The sequence below is a fragment of the Lonchura striata genome, chromosome 4, assembly GCF_050655825.1.
Source record: "Lonchura striata isolate lonStrDom1 chromosome 4, ASM5065582v1, whole genome shotgun sequence".
Classification (NCBI taxonomy): Eukaryota; Metazoa; Chordata; class Aves; order Passeriformes; family Estrildidae; genus Lonchura; species Lonchura striata.
The window spans coordinates 57,747,865-57,767,791 of record NC_140706.1 but is presented as its reverse complement, the minus strand read 5'-3'; the positions used below and the strand labels follow the sequence as shown (position 1 = coordinate 57,767,791).

Genomic DNA, 19,927 nt, shown 5'->3' with positions numbered 1-19,927 from the left:
CATCCCAGGCCTGCATACAAGCACAGCAGGAGGCAGCCTCCACCTTACCTGAGATTTGGTCAGTTTTTGCCTTTCTGTAGATAATCAGTAGGTGTGAGCTTTCAGAGAACTCCCAGCTAAGGGGATTTCTACTAGCCAGAGGCCCTCAGGATTTATATGTCCTCAGCACCTCCATCCAAAGAGATTGTACCCAGTGCCCTACATGCCCCGCAAAAACAGCCTTCACCTCGGCACAGGGCCACCTTCACACCTAAAAGAGGCAAATGGGGTCTCCATGCCTCAGACACTGGTAAAAACATTCCTGAAAGGGCTACTTGTTTTGAGGATTGGGTTTTCAGTTACTTCTTTGGGACTGTCGGATGTTGGTGACAGCCTCTGACAGTCCTGTCCTAACTAGCTCTAGTTGCCCTACCAATGACTTACTTTTCTGGTGGAAAGGTTTTGTCTTTACAGTTTAGTCCTGGAGGTTAAAAACCATGGTTATCCTTCCTGCTCTAGAACACAATGGAAATGGCCCTGAAGGGCAAGTTTATTTCATTCGGCCATGTCTCTGGAGATTAGAAAAGGTTCAGAGCAAGGGCTTAAGGTTTTTCATCCTGTAGGTCAGCTGAAAGGTAGGGAGAGACTTTGCTTCCTGGGTTGATGGCTGCAATATGAATTCAAGTAGGTCTTGGCAGTCACCTGCCAAGCCATAATGATCCCAAAAAGCACAGGTCCAGAGGCTGCATCTCCAAGGGATAAACCAAAGAGCAAAGGACAACTGTTGGCTGAGTGCTTGGAAACAGCAGCAAAGAGGTGCTGGAATGGTGAAACAAGGTGTTTGTGGGACACACAGAGAGCTTCAAGACATGCACTTTGTGACCACTCTCATTCCTGATAGAAATGCCTGTCAGAGCTGTAGTGTATTCACATTCTAGAATGGATTCAGGTGGTTGTGGATGTTCTTGATGGTGATACCAGAGAAGCAGCTGAAGTGAAACTTGGCCTCCTAGACATGAGAAACAGTTGCTGTCTGAGAAATACTGAGAGCCTTTGGAGAGGCTGCATTCTCCATCCTTTCTCTTTAATTCTGCTTTTTTGATTTAGATGTGATGGGAAGGACTGGTAAAAGAGATCCTAGCACATAGTGGGAGTTGAATGTGCTGTTGTGTGTTAGTCATTATATATATATTTTTTTTATTCATTTGGCACTTTCCTGAGAGTTTTTTTCCCCCACATTGTGTAGGCTGCCATCTTCCTTTCTTTCTTTGTAGCAAGCATGTGGGCGCAGCCTTGCTTACACTCCGAGCAACTGGGAAACCACCATAAATGTAGCTTATCTGCTTTCTGATACATTTTCTTTTGCGTTGGTTTGGATTTGTGCATCGTCAGTAACATCTGTTCTGCTTTAGTGGCATACAGTTTTCCGAGTCTAATTAGCTGGCTGCTTGTAATCAGGACTATTTCAACTGTTGTCATTCTGAATGTTCTTTTTCCCTTTTTTTTAATACCACATTTGCCTGATTGACCTTTTTTGTTGTTTTTTTTCTCTGTCTTTCTATCGGGCTGCTCCAGGAGCCATGGCTAATCATCTTATAACCAATGCTCTGCTTCGTCCTCATGGCACTAACAACCCTTATAATACATTGCTCGGGGAATCGGCGGTCTATAACAACCCTTCTGTCAGCATGTACAACACACAAGGTGTGCTGGAGTTTCTCTCTAATTTTTCTAGTGAGAATTCCATTTTCTATGGCTTATTTTGGCCCATTTCTTTTTTTTTTTTCTTCCTTTTACTTTTTTTCTCCCCACGCACACGCACTTTTTTTTTTTTGGAACTGGGTACAAAAAAAAAGATCCTCTCCTTTTCATTTCAATGCATCTTTCCATCTTCCAGATGCTATTTTTCCATGAGCAATACAATTCACTTTGAAAGACTCTTTTGTCAGTTTTACTCAAAGCATTCATAGCGTTTTGATTTTGATTTTTTTTTTTCTAATCTCCTTGCTTTTGTATTGTTTTGAACTTGTATGTGTGTGTGTGTTTTGTCAGACACGTCCATTCCTCTCTTTGTTGTCAGCGCATTTCCTTGTTAAACCATTCATTTCAGAAACAGGAACACCACTGAAGGTAAGTGAAGCTAAACTGGCCTTTGCCACCAAAGCTGTTCTCATTTGAAATGGCCTAGAGAAATGTGGCCAGCAGTGTACAGGTTTGCACAGGGAGTAAAATGCAAAATAAAACAAAACTGCCCTTGATCTCTAAGAAAAATGACAGTTGAAACAAGAAGTGTAGGCCAGCTCCAAAGAGCAGAGCTGAGATAAGAAATGTTTTGCCGTTTGCATTTATACATTTTATCTGTGTTACTAGGGGGAAGAATAATCAAAAAAAGGTCTAGTGAATCTAGATAATTTTTGATATCCTCCTTTTGGCAAAGGAAGGAGACAGGCAGAGTTAGTTGTACCTAATGGAGGTTTCTGCTATGGAAATCACACTCTTATCACCTACATGTTTGTCTCTGCTCTGGCTTCTGTGAGAAAGGGACGATGTTTGTAAGCTGATGCCCTGGTACTTCTGTGAGGAAGAGGCAGATGTGTTTAAGTAGGCCTGAGGAGGAGATGGGGAATGTGGAGGTCTGACAGCTCCTGTCTCTTGGTGGCTCTATCCTACTCTGCCCTTTCCATGGGATTTTTTTTTTCTTGGTCTTACCTGTAAGGTGGCTGAGTCACTGCAGAGTAGCACTGCATTCCAGTGCAAGTGTGCCAGCACTCTGTCTGCTCTCCACTCTCAATGAAGGCATCACTTCCCAGTAAAGGATATCCAAGAGAGGGAAAATAATGATGGTTATAATGCAAGCAGGAAAGCCCCCTTTGTACTCTATGGCAGCATGTTGTTTATGAGAGCAATAGATGTTGAACTGTATCAGTAGGGTATTTGCATTCAAAGCACAAGGAAAGCACACATGTTTGACATTTTGCTGTTTATTAATTTCCTAAACTATGCTAACTTTGCGCAATAGATTTGTTTCCAAGAATGTTTTTTTTAAAAAGGGCTACTGTTAAACATGGAATGCTCTGAATATTAGGAATTTCAGTGTACTGCAAATGTTGAAATGAGCTTTGATGTTCTGACTAGTTTCTTGCATGATAACCTTGAGGTATGGGATTCTTTTAAATCAAATGGCAACAGGTAATGCTGGGTCAGCATTTGTCTTAAGGGGAGTCCTGATGTTCAGGTCTGGGTGCTTCAACTGAACCCAGGTGATATGGGCAGAAATGTGTGTTACATGTATTTTATAATTCTGTGTTCTTCAAATTTTTAATACTAGAATCTAATACAGTTACCTGAGCTAACAGAATATTATTCCACAAAAATAGTATAATTCTTTTGCAAGTGCTATTCTGTTCAACACAGATAAGTAACAAAGAAACATATCTAGGCTTCATCCGTGGGAAATGAAGAAAGAGAATGGGACAAACCTGCTCCCACTTAAGCTCCTGGAGCTTTGCCATTGACTTCAGAGGGTGCAGAACACAACCCGTTCTTTTCAGGAGGCTGCAAATTAGTTAATGACCACAGAACTGGTATAGCTATTAGTTTTCAAACTGGTTAGGTCCCTGGAGCATTATAAACTGTAAACATAAGGCGATACCATGACAGAAATGAAGGGTAGCAAAACCAACCAGGCCTAGTGGTCTTGGTGACCCTTTGGGGATGCTGCATCAGCAGGAGTGCTAAAGCCAGGAGAGTGCATTGTAAAAGTAGATGCTGTCATCATCTCTGGGTGTAGCTTGGCTGTGGTTGGCATGCAGTGAGGCTTTGTTAGCTAACACCATCCAACTAACTCATTCCACATCACTAAGGCTGTGACTTTTTTTTTGCATGTTCATGTACTACTTCCAGTGCTGGCCATGGATGGGACAGGACACTCTAAGGAACAAGGAACTGATCTGGTCCATTTGTTTCTTTTCTCCTCCTCAGTTACATCTTCTAAAATATAGTCTCTGCTTAAGCCAAAGCTGCCATACCTGTGGCAGACAATTGCCAGGGGCAGGAAATCCTAGAAATTACCCATGGAAAGAGGTGGGGAATCAGACCCTAAAATGCCAAAATGCCATGTTCCAGTGGCATAAGTGATTCCTTGGCAGGACATAAAGTGTAGAGGAAGGAGGAGATGGTAGGTAAGGGGCCGAATGCTCACTGTCATTGGAAACTGAGGGACATACACTGGCTCAAGTCTCTCCAAAGCAGGAAAACATCCCAACACCTTTTGTCAGAACTATTTTTGAGAGAAGGTGTTCACAAGCATTAATGACCATTAACAAACTCTACTTAAAATCCAACATGCCACAGACCACTGAAAAGTGGGAAGCTGAGTGTTATCACTGCCTATTCATCTTATTCTCTAACTTCTCCTGTTTTAAGCCTTTCTTAAATAGTTTCATTTAGCAATGCCATTATTCAAACTACTATTCCTCTTTTTTTTTGTTTGTTTCTTTTTTTGCCAAGTCCGTGTAGTTCGCCATATGTTTGGTTAAAGTAAAAATCAGGCTTACCAAAGTTTGTAAAATGCCAGCAGCCCCATGATGAGCAAAGTCATACTCTTACAAAGCACTGTTGCAAAAGATGGATGGCAAAACATTTTTAGCAAGGAAACAGATTTCAGTTTCAGCTACCAGGGGTTATTATACCTAACAGTAAGTAAAGCCATTCATATTGAGACTTTGGAAGTGACAATGACAGTGCCTGTCTTTTCAAGCATGACCGTTACCAGCTTTAGACTTTTCTTAAATTTCCTGGCATTATTTCTTCATTTGTGTTGCACGCTGAACATTTTATAATGGCATTGGAAAACAGTTTAAATGTGATATTTTTTTAAATAAAAATGTAGACTATTGACTATTGTGCATAAAATATTTTTTTCTGTCTAAAATGTCAATATTTTTAACCTGAAATAAACCTTGTAACAAATTCATGTATTCTGGGCAGTGGAAATTATTTCCGTTAACTCTCTTTTCTGCATATCATCAATTTGCTTTTTACTCATGTTTCTCCTACTGTCGCTGTAAGCTTACTTGTTGTTTTTTCTTTCCTTTTCTTCATGCTGTCGTTTAGAGCCCTACAGAGAGACAAGTATGGGAGTAAAGCTAAACATTGCATATCAAATGTAATTTTTTTTAGTTCACTTTTATTGCATCACATATAGATGATGTAGTTAATAAAGGAAATTAATCTCACAGTTTTGAAATCAGAAGACTATGAATAGACATGTATATATATGTGTATGCGTGTGTATGTATGTATGTATATATATATGTATGTGTACATATATATATATAGATGAGATTAGGTGATGCTTCCTTTGTTTATTTCTCATTTTTGTGGTATTGTTTACCCAGCATAGTTTCTCATTTAGTTGTGTATGCTTTTTTTTTTTTCCAACTTCATGTTTTCATTTGCGAGGTCATGGCATTTTTATACGGTGTGCTTCAGTGCAGCCCCCACTCTGTTCTCACCTGCAATGCCTCCCATTTTATTTCTGCACCAAACCTCAGATCTATGCATTGGCAGCTGGAGCGCAGTGCTCAGTGCCTCAATGCATACGTTACTCAGCGTAACCATCAAACAGATGCTGTTGTACCTGTCACCCATTACATACAGCCCTCTCCCAAAAATGCTCACTTTTCATTTCTCCCCAAGCATCGTGACTCGGTTGGAGAGCTTTCACCGTGAAAATCAACGGCTTTGCTCTATGTCTGTGATGGCTAGTTGATTTTTTGGCATAGCTCCCTCATTTGCTGGGGAACTCAGGATACAGCAGCGCCCTCTAAGCTTCAGAAACCCAAAAGGTGACCGACACATTTGGGGCATTTCATTCAAAAGCAAGAAGAAGCCTTCAGTAGCGCTTTCCAGCCCTTGACATACAGCAACTACTCCATCGCAGATATAGACTGAATCCTGTATTTTCAGAAGGTACACATGCCATGTACTAAGCATGGTATGAGCAACTGTTCATCTGAAATTGTCAGTTTAATGGCTTCTCTGATCCACTGTGCCTTGCTGGGAATTGCTTGCCGGTTTTTGGCAATGTCTGAAGCCCTTAGCTGAGAGGTTGATAAGTTATTTCATGCATCCCCATGCCTGGAGACCAGTGATCCAGAAGAGAAAGCATGATGGCTTAACTGCTGGGCCTGATTTTGTTCTCCTGTGCCCACCATGCTGGCATTGCTCTCAAAGCACTTCCCTGCCATCTCCCATAGTCCTTTCAGAATGAGCTGAGCTCCAGCCCCACGTTGTCAGTGTTGAGACACCTATGGAGATACAATAGGCAGTTAGAGTGGGGACACCCTGAGACCCTGCTACTCCTCTCATGTTCCCATGAGCCCACCATACCATGGCAGTGATGGTACTTGCTGTAACCTCTGCTGAACCCACTGCTTTAATTTTACAAGTGGAATAGGAGCTATTTTTAAAGGCTTCACAAGACCTCTCCAACATAAATTGTATTAGACAATCCCCACCTGGCCAACGTGGAGTAAATAATTTTGGTTGTGCCCTTAAGCCAGAGGAAGTAGGGCATTTAGCTTTGTTACAGAAAATCCTGGGCCAGGAAGCACTTTGTGCCTCCCCCTAGCTACTCCCTGAATCCTGCCATTCAGTCCTTATGTCTCTATCCTGACAGCCTGCCCGGCAAAAGGGGAGAGCAGACTTTTTTTCCTCTAGGAAGGATACATTCCCAAACAAAGTTTTGGTAGTGATTAGCCTTGGCTGCAAATACTTTTCCCTCAGCTGGGAGGAATTGCCTCCCTTCCTCCAAAGTTCCTAGGGCCAGGGCAGTTGGGACCAGCCCAGGGTTATGAATTTTTTCAGCTCCCCCAGGAATACATAGAGCGCAAGAGCTGTAGGAGAATGCTGGCCAGGAGAGGTTATCCTTTCAGCTGGATGTTGCCACATCAAGTCACACACTTGACAGTGCTTTCCATTTTTTTTGGTGGGAAGCCCTTGACCACCAGCTGGTTAGATGGAGCTACGCCCTTCCATTTTGGCCACAACGCTCTCCTTGCTGCCCAATCCCAGCAGCTGCGGCAGCCTAGGAAGGGGGTTTGAGTGTGCACATCCTGCATGAGTGTCCTGTTTGTACAAGTCACCCTCTCTTGTGTAATGTTTTTCAGAGGGGCTTCTGAACAATGCCAGGGATACAAGTGTCACGGATACTCTACCACTGAATGGTAATCACGGCAACAGCTACAGCATCGCCAGCGGCGAGTACCTCAGCAACTGCGTGCAAATCCTTGACCGTGGGTACAACCACACGGAGAACGCCCTCGAGAAAAAGATCCTGAAGGAACTCACCTCCAACTACATCCCTTCCTACCTGAACAACCATGAGCGCTCCAGCGAGCAGAGCCGCAACTTGATGAACAAACTCGTCAACAGTGTGGGCAGCGGGAGCGAGGACGATGCCATCGTGCTGGATGACGCCACCTCCTTCACCCATGAGGAGAGCCTGGGCCTGGAGCTCATCCACGAGGAGTCAGACGCCCCACTGCTGCCTCCCCGGGTGTACTCGGCAGACAACCACCAGCCCCACCTCTACAGTCGGCGTCGCATCCCACAAGACAACAGCGAGAGCTTTTTCCCTTTGCTGACCAACGAGCACACGGACGACCTGCAGTCGCCCAACAGGGATTCTCTCTACACCAGTATGCCCGCACTGGCTGGCATGCCCATGACGGAAAGCGTCACCGCCAGCACCCAGACCGATCCTCCACCAGCGAAAAGTGGCAGTAGCGATGCCGACGATGTTTACTACAAAAGCATGCCCAATCTTGGCTCCAGGAACCACGTCCATCAGCTACACACTTACTACCAGCTAGGTCGAGGCAGCAGCGATGGTTTTATAGTCCCGCCAAACAAAGAGGGAACCTCTCCGGACGGCAATGCAAAAGGACCTGCTCACTTGGTCACTAGTCTATAGAAGATTTCAGCAAAAGTTAAGCAAAGAGACAGCTAAAAGCCTCTCCGTAACACTCGGTTTACCATTCTGAGTTAATCCAAACAGTGGTAATATTGTGTGTACTCCTCTAAATCTTCATGCTGTTCAAAAGGAAATTCTCAGACTTTTTTTACTGGAATTTTTAGGCCGGCCCGGAGAGGACAGTAACTGCTGTGCCCCCCTTATCTTCCCATCCTTCCTCCCTTCAGACAGACAGACTTCATTATGTTAATGAAAGAGATAGATAACGGCACACTTCGTGGCCTTCTCAAGTTATGCCGTGTTTGTTTAAACAATCCTTGATGCTGTGTTGCTCTTAATACCAAGGACCTGATTTAAGAGGGAAAAAAAAAATAATAAAAGGCCAAAAATGTGCATTTGAAACTAGTAGCGATGACGCATCTAGGTGGGAGTGCCACGTAAAACAAGCTAGCAAAACTCTTTCTTACCAATCCAGATCGCACCATGGGTTATGGTCACTCACAACTTGGTTTCACTGCAGCACCCTTTGCTGCAGGAGCAAACAAAACGTAAACAAATTTAATGAGATGGAAGGGAATCCTAGAATCCTGTGCTAAAGGCATATTTTACATTTTGCTGTATTAACGGATGATAAAAACTAATGGCAGAAAAAGAGAAGCGAACAATTTCTATGTAATGTACAGATACTAGCATTGCACATATAGTCTGCTTTCTGTTCCTCCAGAACTTGCGTCCCTGTTAATGTAGTGGAAAAAAAAACAAGAACTTTTTTCTGTTGTGCTGGTCTTGTAAGTTTGTCTACCAGTAGGAGCAAGGTTTTTCATAACTCTTTCTTTTTTTTTTTTTTTTTTTTTTTAATTTTATTTTTTATTTTTTTTTGTTTCGCCTCTTTTACGGCTCCTTCCTCTGTCCCCTTCCCCTCCCAGTAGAAAAACTCACTGGGCAAAAAACACCTCTCAAACATCACTTTCTAAGGACCATTTTTAGTAACACCATCACAATTTCTTTTCAGCCAGGGCAGTCTTTTAATTTCCTCGTTGTATAACCTTTTTCAGCTGGCATGTTGCCAGCAGACCTTTTGGCAGACTAGAGCAGGGCAAACTTCCTCATTGTCAGTGCACAACCGATGATCGTGATGCTAATCCTGTGAAGCATCCTGGCCAGCAGCCCCTCAGCCAAGCCCTCGGGTCACGTCCAGGGACTGAGAGGAGGTTTTGTAGTCGTAGTGGGGGTTCTACAGGAGACGGCCATTTCCCTGGAGGAGCAAAGGGCCTTCTTGGCTCAGTCTGGTCCCCGGTTTAGGCACTTGTACTGCAGTGGTTAAGAAGAAAATAGATTGATGCGTAGTGAGCTAAAAAGTACTTTGCAGTGATTTTTAATTAAAAAAAAAAAAGGTCCTCTGTTCATTACTTTTATTATTTTTCCTAACAGGAAATTTATTTATTTTACCAGATTTTTAAGTAACATAGGCTTTCTGGAGGTAAATTAGCAGCACGGAGTATGAATTCTTCTTTTTCTCTTTTTTTTTTTTTTCTTAATTTATGATCCATTTTGTACGGTCTCAGCAGTTGAATGACCTCATTACTAATATTTGTTGTAAAAGTGAAGCTTGTTTGCCAACCAATAAACAACTGATCACGATTTAGAAGATACTGTATGTATGTACTGTAAAATTAATCTCTCTTTTTTTGTCGTTGTTGTTCCTCTCTCCATTAATGTCTTCAGTATGAGTCTCCACTCCTTGCAGCATGGGTGAGCAATGCCGAAGAAAGGAGGCCCAAGCTGAGAAATTTAAGCACAAAGGTTATGCAGCTGTGGCTGACTAGAAAAATCAGGCTGGTGGTACTTGTTTAGGGGCAAGAACAACACTGGTTGACATTTGTTGCAGGTGATTCTAGGTCTGTTTTATGCCTACTGTATAAAGTAGCCGACGACACACGGATTATTTGGGTATAGTGTTTCATGTGTCATATCTTTTAATCATTGTAATATTTTTCTTTTCTTAAATTTCTTCTTTTCTTTTTTTAAATTTGGGTTTTCTGAGATTAAAAACTGCTGGTAGCATGTCAAAGAGTAAAACAAGTCCCCGTTAGGCCTTCTCGGTCGTTGTTTGCTGTCTCTTTATTTTCTTGCTCCGGCCATATGCCAAGCGCCCTCACCATCCTTGGCCACATCATCCCTCCTGCCCCACCTCTGCCAATGGCCCACTGGCACTTTGCTGCTCTCCTCCAGCCTCCCCCTTCAAATCCCTTGAGAGCAATCAGGAATACAGAAAGCCACAAAATTGACTGGAAAGGTTGATGGGGGAAATAACCACCTCTGGATATGACTGGTAATGAATTTTCAGTAATTTCTTGCAAAGCCCTCCCATGGCCTGAGCTTAGGAGCTTGGTGCTACCTCCATCTAAACAGTACCTATCCAAGTCCTATCGTGCTGCATAAAAGCCAAAAGGCTTGGAGCAGGTGGTGAGGCACATGTTGAACAAGATAAACAGCAGCAGCAGATCAGTAGAGCAGTTTTACCCCATCCAGGACTGTCCTCGCACTGGGGCAGTGCTGCTTGGTGCTTCTCAGCAGGGTCTGGTTGGGCTAGAGAACCAGGGCTGGTGGTATTTGGTGGAATCCATGGCCTACAAAAGAGTCTGGTTCGAGTCACCTGAGTCCTTTCTGCAGCCACTCTGGCCAAAACATCTTGGGGAAGAAGCTCCATGTGGGACCACGCACAGTCACAGCAGTGCCTCTTGCCAGGTCTAGATTTTGGCAAGGGAACATTTCCTATTGGAATATTGGGGAATCACCTGACTTCATAGCAGAGTATCCACTAGCCAGCCAAGTTATGCTGCTGCTCTTGATGCTGCCTCACTCTTTCATTTTATTATCCATACCAATAGTGATGGAAGTGGATAGTGCATGGTGGATCCACTCTTGCAGGTACAGCAGGTTATTCACACGTGTGTGGTCACAGCAATTCATGTAGCAGCCTAAGAGAGGCTGCTGAGGCTTTAAATAACTGAAGTACTTCTTATTTTGGGGAAAGTAAAAACTGTTTTACTGTATTAGACTCAAAAAATAGTTTTTCAGGGGTATGGTGGAATTGAGTTCATGCAGAGGGTGAAATACACTCTAGCAAATACCATCATGGTAAAGCAGGAGGCAGGTGATGAACACAGCATTTACCAGTGTTTCTGAAACTCTGCAGGAGCAAACCAGTGGTGGATTTGCTATGGGATGGGTTTGTCCTACTGGAAAATCTTTAACTTCTTTTACTACAAATGGGCATTTTTCCCTAGCTCTTTTATGTATTTCAGGTTTATCAATGTGCAGACTTTTTCTCCTCTTCTCCATCCCTTCTCTTTGCCTGCCTACTCATGCCTGTTAGCGCTTTGATGGCTAAAAAAACGCTGTTTCTTTTCAAGCTGATTATTTCAGTTCCGAAGGCTGCTCTGACATCACAGGATTCGCTGTTGGTGCTTCTTATGGCTTAAGAAACAGCTGAATCACAAAATAGAGGGAAAATATAGTATTAATTTTATTAAGCCAAAAATTGTTTAAGACTGTAATATAGTGGCAATGTTTTATGAGGGGGAGCAGGACACAGATTATTTTTGGCATTTTCTTCCCCTTGAGAACAGATTTTTTGTGTCAGATAGTTGATAATGGGCATGGTAAAAGTTCGTGCTTGTTGATAAATAGTTCACTATATACAATTCTTATGTGACTGGCAACGGTGTCTTCTATCCAGACTGCAGCATGTGAAAATCAGCTCACTGTTAAGTCCTCAGTGCCTACAATGCTCCTGGGGTATGAGGGAGAGCTGCAAAACTTCTAAGGCAAGAGTGTGAGAAAAAGCTTGATGAAAATGCAGTGGTGAATATGATGTTAAATCCATACTCATGCTTGGGGCACATAACTATGTAGGCTGGGTTGAAGGGGATATTCAGCCGTGTACTCGAGGGATCTTTTCTAAGGCTCCATTTAACAAAAGAAAAAAAATAAAACCAAACTAGATTTGGCTTATAGGGAGAAGATTAAAGCTTTATCATTCAAGTGCAGCAAACATCCCACTTTCAGCTGAAAACAGACAAAATAGAGGCAAACAGGTAGTGCTTGATCTGATGAGAAAATCAGCTGATACACAGACCATTTTCTGAAACACTAGGCCACCTTTGGGAAGCTTGAGCTGACAGGCATGTTTGGAGTGAGAATTGTTAATATTAATCCATTGATTGAGTCACCCCTTCAGAAAGCCTTTCTTGCAGGTGGGGAGAGTGGGATGGAGAAGTGCAAGGCTCCATGCTTTGCATTTTCCTGAAAATCATCTTAGGATTCTTTACAAGTTATGAATCCCTTTTTTTCACTCACTGCTGATTTGTGCAGGACTGGGTTATTTTTCTTGTGTAATCCCATTGCAGACCACCCCATAAAGAGCTGACACATCAGCTTAATGCTTAAGGACTCCTTGACTACAGCAATTCCCACCCATTTTCTGCAAGAGCCAGAAGAGACTGTAAGATCTCCCTGAAAAGTGAAGGAGAAATACAAGGCAAAAGAAAAACCAAGAAAAACCATGTAGTCTGGAGGGTTGCTGGGAATGGGGCTATTCATCACAGCTTTGGTGGCACTGTGTAGGCAATAGTGCCATGGTCCTGTTCATTTCTGCCTGTTGGTTGCTTTTAATTCCTTAATGTCTGTAGCTGTTTACCAATCTTTTTCATCGTTCTCGTGCCCCAGATAATAAGCAGTTGGATACCTCAGAAGGCCAGGGAAAAATGTGATGATAGGGGGAGGCACTGAGCTCCTGGGGGTCCTTTTGGGTCAGTGTGTCCCTATTGCCTGCATCCCCCTTCCCTGACCAGCTGGCTTCTCTTTCACACTGCCCTTGATCTCACAATAGTGAGACAGGTAGTGAAGAATGTAATACCCTGAAGAATTGCCTCGTCAACAGAGATAGAATGATAGCTCATCTTATTAAAAACCTGTCTCAGGAAAGCCTAAGAGCACAAGCTTGGTCATCTATCACACCCTCATCTCCTCCTTACCTTTAGAAAGAAATGTACTTTATTTTTGGCTATCTGCTGCATTCAGCTACACTCTATGCAAATTTTATTTAATGAATATTTTAGGGTTTAAATAGTCTGGGCTCATGAACATTATATAAATGTCATGTTGTTGCAGGCTCTCTGGTAACAGTGTGGAGGACATCCTGCAGTGTAAAGCTGAAGCCAGATATAATCTGTGATTAGTGCTCCCAGGAAAGGCAGCCATGGGTTGTTCAGTGACTGTCCTGGGAGAGGCATTAGCAGGGCAGTCAGGGGAGGGCACTGCAGTGCCCCTGGAAGGCAGCAGCACTCCCCTTTCCAGACTGAGGGGCATTTTGTTCAGCACAGGTAGCTGGCTTAGGGCCACTTTTGGTCTTCCAAAGGCTTTGGCAAGCCCTGGGGATGCACGGATCATACACCAGATCATTTGTCATCCCAGTTCAGAAGAGGCAGTCTGTTTAAAGCTGAAATATCGAGACTTGCCAGGATAGCTTAAAAATCTTGCTTTTTCACATCAAAATAGCTTTTTACAGGTGCTTACTGTTTATTGTAATCGGTATACCAGACAGATGGTGATAGTCTTCTTCAGGAAAATGCCAAGAACAAAAAAAAAAAAAAAAAAAAAAAAAAAAAAAATCCTAAGTATTTTCTGTCTTTTCATTTCTTTACCCTGCACATATTTTCTTTTCTTATATTTCTACTCCTTAAATACACTGTACACATGTAAAAACCCAAGCTAAAACCTCAATAAATAAAAAATATTGGTATACAGAGCAATTATTATGTGTTGGAAGCAAATGCTTTTTTAGCAGTGTTGCTTAAAACCCCAAGCAGCAACTTCTAAGACACAAACATAGCTGCTGCATAACCTCCTCAGCTGGTGTGATGGCAGTATTTGTACAGATGACCAAATATCTCAATGGACTGCATCCTGTGTTACAACTTTGGAAAGGTTATTTCCAGCAGAAGGGTGCTTGATAGGTAAATTATGCCAATAATAAAACTGTTTTATCTTTATCTGGGAGCCTGTCTTCTCCCACTTTTCTTGAAGGCATTTCAGGCAGAGTTAAATTTGGGTCCCTGTGGTAGAAAACCTCACTCCAGACAATGGCCCTTTGTGTCCCACAAAGGCTTCACCTTTCAGTGGGCATGAGTCTGTGATAATATCCACTGAAAAATAGCTTTGGAGGATGAATGTTGAAAAACCAAGCAGTCAGCAAATTGGGTGGAGGATGTCTGGGTATTCCACTTGGGAAGCAGAACCACTGTGCCCCAAGCATCTTTGAGGATTTGGTTGCACAAAAGCCGCAAAGGGGGTATGGGAAAATGGACTTTGGGTGGGGGGATATTAAAAGAGAAAGGCCGTAATTTCTGGCAAGGCTTTGCCTTATGACTGAAATATGCCAAAAAGTGTTTCTCAGGTGCTTTCTGTAGGCATCTGGAGAGAATTGCAAGGTCATGGGGAATTAGAACCATGTGTGATGGAAGGCATATTTCAGGCAAGCTAAAGCTTTGCTGTGCACCTCAGCTCTGCCCTTTGGTCACCTTCCCCTCACCCACTTCCTTACTTGCTTATTCAAACTTAGAGATAAAAGGCCTCATTGCTTAAGCTGCTGTTGATATCAGCCAGGAAGAGTGCTACATATTAAATAGGTGGGATTTTTGATTTTCTTTATTCTTTATGCACTGTGCACCCAGGAATTTTCCACTGCTGGGAGTTTGTACTGCAGTGAAGAGCAGACCACTGAGCTCACAGCAGTGGAAATGAAAGGAGAAAAGGCATCCCACTACTTAGGAAAAAAAGAAGAAAAATAGATGAGCAACAAGTAAAGGATGAAAGCCCCTCCTCCTCAGAAAAACCCCAAAAGATCAGCCGAAAGGGCCAAGCTGGGAGATGCCTGAAAAGTTGTTGGTTCTGCCCCCACCACTTTGCCTTTGATGTCATAGAGAGCAACATATATTTGGGAGGGTGAGAAACAGAGTGAAATTATTTATACTTGGAAAATGTCTCCAGAATAACTCTTGATTCTTCTTGAATGTGATTAGCCTATCTTAAAATCTCCCTGAAATACTATTTATAAAAAAGCCTGCATGAGGTCATCCCAATGTGTATGTGGCTGTGTCCTCCCAACATGAGCTTGTGAAAGGAGGCACTTTCCTCCTTTGGGTTGCAGTGCTTATAAAGGCAGCTGTAAAACAGAGCACTCAGGATGTAAAGTGCCCTTCAGATAATGTCTGATAGCAAAATAAATCTGTTTACTCTGCAGTAATTTATACTGAATATTTATTATTAAGGGGTGGGGGGACACAATAGAAAACGCAATTTGCTCAAACAAGCCCTGTTGTGTTGACACAAACTGGTGGCTGCAGCTCAGTGATGTGCTAAACACAGAGGAGCAAAGAGGAACCTCAGTGTCACTCTTACTCTGCAGAGCAGTGGGCAGCAGTTGCCGATGCTGCTGTACAACAAACTAGTGGCTCATGTGGGGCCAAAGCCAGGCAAAACTGTAACAACAAATTCAGCAAAAAGGGTGGGAGGAGGTTCACAATGGGATGCTCACCCATAAATACATTCACCTTGCCTGCGCAAGCCTTCCTTTTCAAGGCAAGTCCAGGCATCCCCTGCTTTGCTTGGGGATGGAAATGATCTTGAAAATAGCTGGTATTGGTTGCAGGGTCCTGCTCCAGGGATTTACCTGCTCTCCCCTTGTTTTTCACAGAAGGTGGAAGGACGCCAAAGCAGGAACCAGTCTTCAGGCGAGTCACCATGGAGGACAGTGTCATCTAGTGCCTGAGAACGCTGTGAGCCTGCCCCAGCCAGCCCGTGCCAGTGAACCGCCTCAGCTCCTCTGTGCCTCAGCTCACCCGTCCCTCACTTGGGATCGTGCTACAGGAGAGGCCGGAGAAACTGGCCTCAACCAAACCCTCAGCAAACCCTTGCATCCCCAAGGAGAGAACAGCCCGGCTGAGATTCCCACTGCCCCATGCATGGCAGCACCCTGGGATGTGCTCTCGGTGTTTGGCTGCTCGTCTCTTTTTTGAAGATGAGCAGAACAGGTGAAAATTGTCTTTTGTAATAAGAAATTCATTTCACCTGCTCCGAACATTGACTTTGCAACTTGATAACACTTAAAAAATGGCTTAGTGTGCTTAATCCACCATCCTGAGCCTTTCTCCATGCCCTCAAGTTGGGCTGTATAAAGGAGAACCTGCCGGATCCAGTTTGCTGTTGTAAATACAGACCTGTCAGTGTGAAGAGCCAACAAGGGAAGGACCAGAGGGACAGAGAAGTAGTCCTTACACCAGAAGAATCTGAATGTGCCAGCAGAGTACTGTCAAGTGAAGGGGTTGCTTGTAAATACGGACCAGCACGTGTCCAGCAGCAGCTCCACTTGGCCAAAGCTTCTCGGGGGAAAGCTGCTCAGATTTTATTGTCTTGTGTAAATAGAAATATTTTTTGGAGAAAAAAAAAGAGCCTTAGTATCTTGAAGACAGCGTTTCTCAATCAGCTCAGCTGGGGATGGATATATGGGAACCCATGGGATCTGCCTGCTGGAGGCTGGCATGGGCACTCACAGCCAAGCTCTGCCATCACCGCGGGTGCAGGAGACACCTGAAGGAGGATGGACCTGTCCAGCAGAGGATTCAGCAGACATTTCTCCCTAGTCCCTGTCAACAGGGTGAACTCATTGGTCCCACGGTCTCTGCTGATGTAAATAATCAGCTACAGCCCACAGAGGACTTGGACTGCTTGGTGCAGTTGTGGGAGGGGGGAGGGTGGGATGGGCAGAAATCATCAGAGGGATGCAAACCCCATCAGCGTGGTGATCTCCAGGCTTTTAGCATTAGTTAAAAAGAAAAAAAAAAAGGAAAAAATAAAAAAAAACAAACCCTGAAGACTTATTAATGGCTTTGGGCCAACTGTTCGGCTGGGTAAATGGAGGCATGCCTAGACATGGTCTGTGTTCATGTCAGCCAGTGCCTGTCTGTGCAGTTCTCTGTCTGTGCAAATGCGTGTGCAAGGCTGTGTCTGGTTCAGGGGGCTGTCAGCCAGTGCAGGTCCCTGTGTCTGTGTAGCTGTGTCCATGAGAGAGGAAAGAAAATAGGTTTGTGTGTTGTACTGCCCTTTGTCCACCCAAACACATATGGGGAGTCATAAGTAACACTGCTAGGTCCAGCTTTAGTAGCATGAGTGCGGAGTAGTGTCCACACCTCTCCAGGGGAAGAGGCTTGGCAGGCAGGGGGATGGTGTTAGCTGAGTGAGAGCTGGTAAATGTCTGCTCTGCACTGAGTTGTCATCCGCTGTCCCCTGCAGCAGCGCAACAGTGCTCATCTGCAAGCACCGCCAGCAGAACAGGCACACTCCAGCTTGGGAGCTGGCAGGATGGCACCTCCTGGAAGTTGGACAGGAGCTTTGGGGTTTCCCTTTCATCATTCACCACCCAAAGCTTACTTATGCCTTATTTACCCTGAGTCCAACTGTTCAGATTCATGCAGTGCAGGGAAATTAGAAAAAGATAATTAAATTAGAAATTGAAATTAGGAAAAAGCCCATACATGAGAAGAAAACAGATTAATTGAAAATTACCCCAAATAACTTTCTCTGGACATAGAAATCTCTCTTCAGTTTAGCATTTTACAGGAAAGTAGTGATAAGGTGAAGTCTCTTCCCCATGAAAAAGCCAGATAGCATGAAACAACTGTTGCACTATTTAATACAGCCCTGGGACCAAAGCCCCTTTAGCTTTGCAAGGAATGGGCAGTGGGATACCAACAGAAATTGAAAGCTGCCTCAAATTCTTGATGAGTGTGGGCATCTAGAATGGTAATTTGTTTGCAGTGGTCCAAGGTGAGCTGCAGGGAGTCTTTTCCACTTGAATACTTGAATACCTCTTGTCATCCAGCTGTGTGTGTTACCATTAACACCAAACAACTGCCGGTGCCAAGTGATTTATATATTTATCAGGACACTTTTTAATTTATCAAACCACAGCACAGGAGGCACTGTGCTTTCATCTGCCACATATGGATACCTCTTCTTTTTCTCACTTCTGCAGCCTTGTATAGTGTTCCCAGGCAAGGTGACCATCATCTTGGGGAGGCTGTGGTTTCCTCCCCAGTGAAGGCTGTTAACTTATTTCCAGGGAGAAAAATAGTGAAATATATGAGCAACACACCCTGACTTTGTGCTGGAAATGTACTGAAAGTTAGCCAGTGTATTAAGCAAAATAAATAACTCAAAAATGTTTGAAAGTTCACAATTTTTCACAGATGTGAGGGGACCTTTCTTATGTTTCTAGGGCCCCAAAGGGCAATGCTAAATCCTGAACCCGAGGCTTCCTGACCCTGGGGAGGTTTGAGGTGCAGCATGGGAAAATTTAGGGGCAGCAATTACAGGAAAGAAGATATTCCCTGGTTTTGTTAGATTGCTGGAAAGCAGGACTCCCCTAGTTGGGTTGAGTAGTGGATTCTTTTTCATTGGAGCACTCACTGTTAGTTCCTCTTCCCAGGCTGTCCCTTGATCTCGTACCTTAAACCCTTGCCTTTATGTCTAGAACAGTTGTTCTTGGAGGTGTTTACAACAACCTTCAAAGTTTCTCTCTCTCTCTTCAACCCTAAAAGAGGCTGACACCCCACAACTGACAGTTGTGAAGATGTGCCAGACCAGCCCCAAGTCCTGATAAAAATTATGAATCCCATCCACTGCATCCATATTGATGGCACACAGGTCACATGTGGAGATGAGCACTGAGGAGGGGGAGGCAGATAATCACTGAAAATTGTGTGTGGGAGGTGCTGTTACCAACCCCACCTGGCAGAGTTTTGATTTAATCCAGCCCTGTGTCAATACTGATTGACATTTCACTTGCTTTCCATATCATAACTGGACTTCCTTACTCCTCAGGCATGGAATGAATCTTAATACATTGTAATTACTGTACTCCTGGTGGTGAACGGTATGAAAAGCTATCACAGAAAGCATTAATAAAATGTACATTATGAAAAAGAACTCGGCATTGTCTGAAATTAATAATGCACCAGATTTTTCTCATCCACACCTGCTCATTACAGGCCTGCCCTTGAGTTTTCTATTAAAATTACTTACTCAAACTTGTATGGATATGTTCAGTGTGAAGTTATCTGCTGTAGGTTTGCATCCCAGTTAGATGTACCGCATGAGGACTTATTAATCTGTTATATCTTTCAGGCATTGATTTTGGTGACATTTATATAACGCTGGTATGACTAAATTGAACTGATTGATTCATGCGTATGGATTAGTTTGCCTAAGACTTTGAGCCTAGGTAGCTTTATCATGCACTGTAACACCAGAATACATCACTGTATTATTTACGAGAGACTGAACTGGCTGCATCTCAACAACTGAAGAGATCTTCACTGTTTTATTTATGTGTAAATGTTTACTTAATCAGATGCCAATTTTGTTTAGCAGAATTTGTTCGCAATCGGAAATTGTAAATGATAACGTGGTTTCTATTTTAAAATTTATAGTCTTCCATCTATAGCAAAATCCAAGATTTCCAAAGTGTCTTTGTCTACTGGCAATCAACAAGCTCACTTGTATATGCTTTCTGGTAACTGCAATTAGGTGCTGCAATATTTCACATAAAAAACAATGCAACTCTAATACAGGAGATCTGAGTGGTAGTGTGTCAAAGTCAACATAAATGTCCCAACACTTACAAATGCTGGAGGTTTAGCAAAGCAACAGAGAGCCACCAGCCAGTGCAAAGGCAGGAGTTCATTGACACATGTGGTGATTTCTGCAGCCTTATCTTACAAGAAAATCCCAGTTCCAGGTAAATTGTGTCTCAATCATATGGGTCATATCCCCTGCTTGAGGAAAGCCTGGTCAAAGGGGACAAAGTAAACATCTGCTCACTGTGCATTGCAGCTGGGAAAGTGGCTG

General features: G+C 43.4%; 1 protein-coding gene across 26 annotated transcripts in view; it reads left to right on the top strand.

The window, feature by feature from the left end:
• Positions 1-19,006, top strand: part of ADGRL3 (adhesion G protein-coupled receptor L3) — a 496,522-nt gene extending 477,516 nt beyond the window's left edge. For 14 of the 26 annotated variants that reach the window (XM_085579169.1, XM_085579177.1, XM_085579174.1 and 11 more), the window contains 3 exons: positions 1,555-1,683; positions 5,095-5,112; positions 7,152-10,058. In XM_085579169.1, coding sequence (XP_085435295.1) covers positions 1,555-1,683; positions 5,095-5,112; positions 7,152-7,957 — 953 coding nt within the window. In that variant the 3' untranslated portion in view covers positions 7,958-10,058. Of the gene's footprint in view, positions 1-1,554; positions 1,684-5,094; positions 5,113-7,151; positions 10,059-15,716 lie in introns of those variants that run through there. The other 12 variants (XM_077782984.2, XM_085579184.1, XM_085579183.1 and 9 more) reach the window with 4 other exon arrangements.
• Positions 19,007-19,927: the final 921 nt, after the last annotated feature.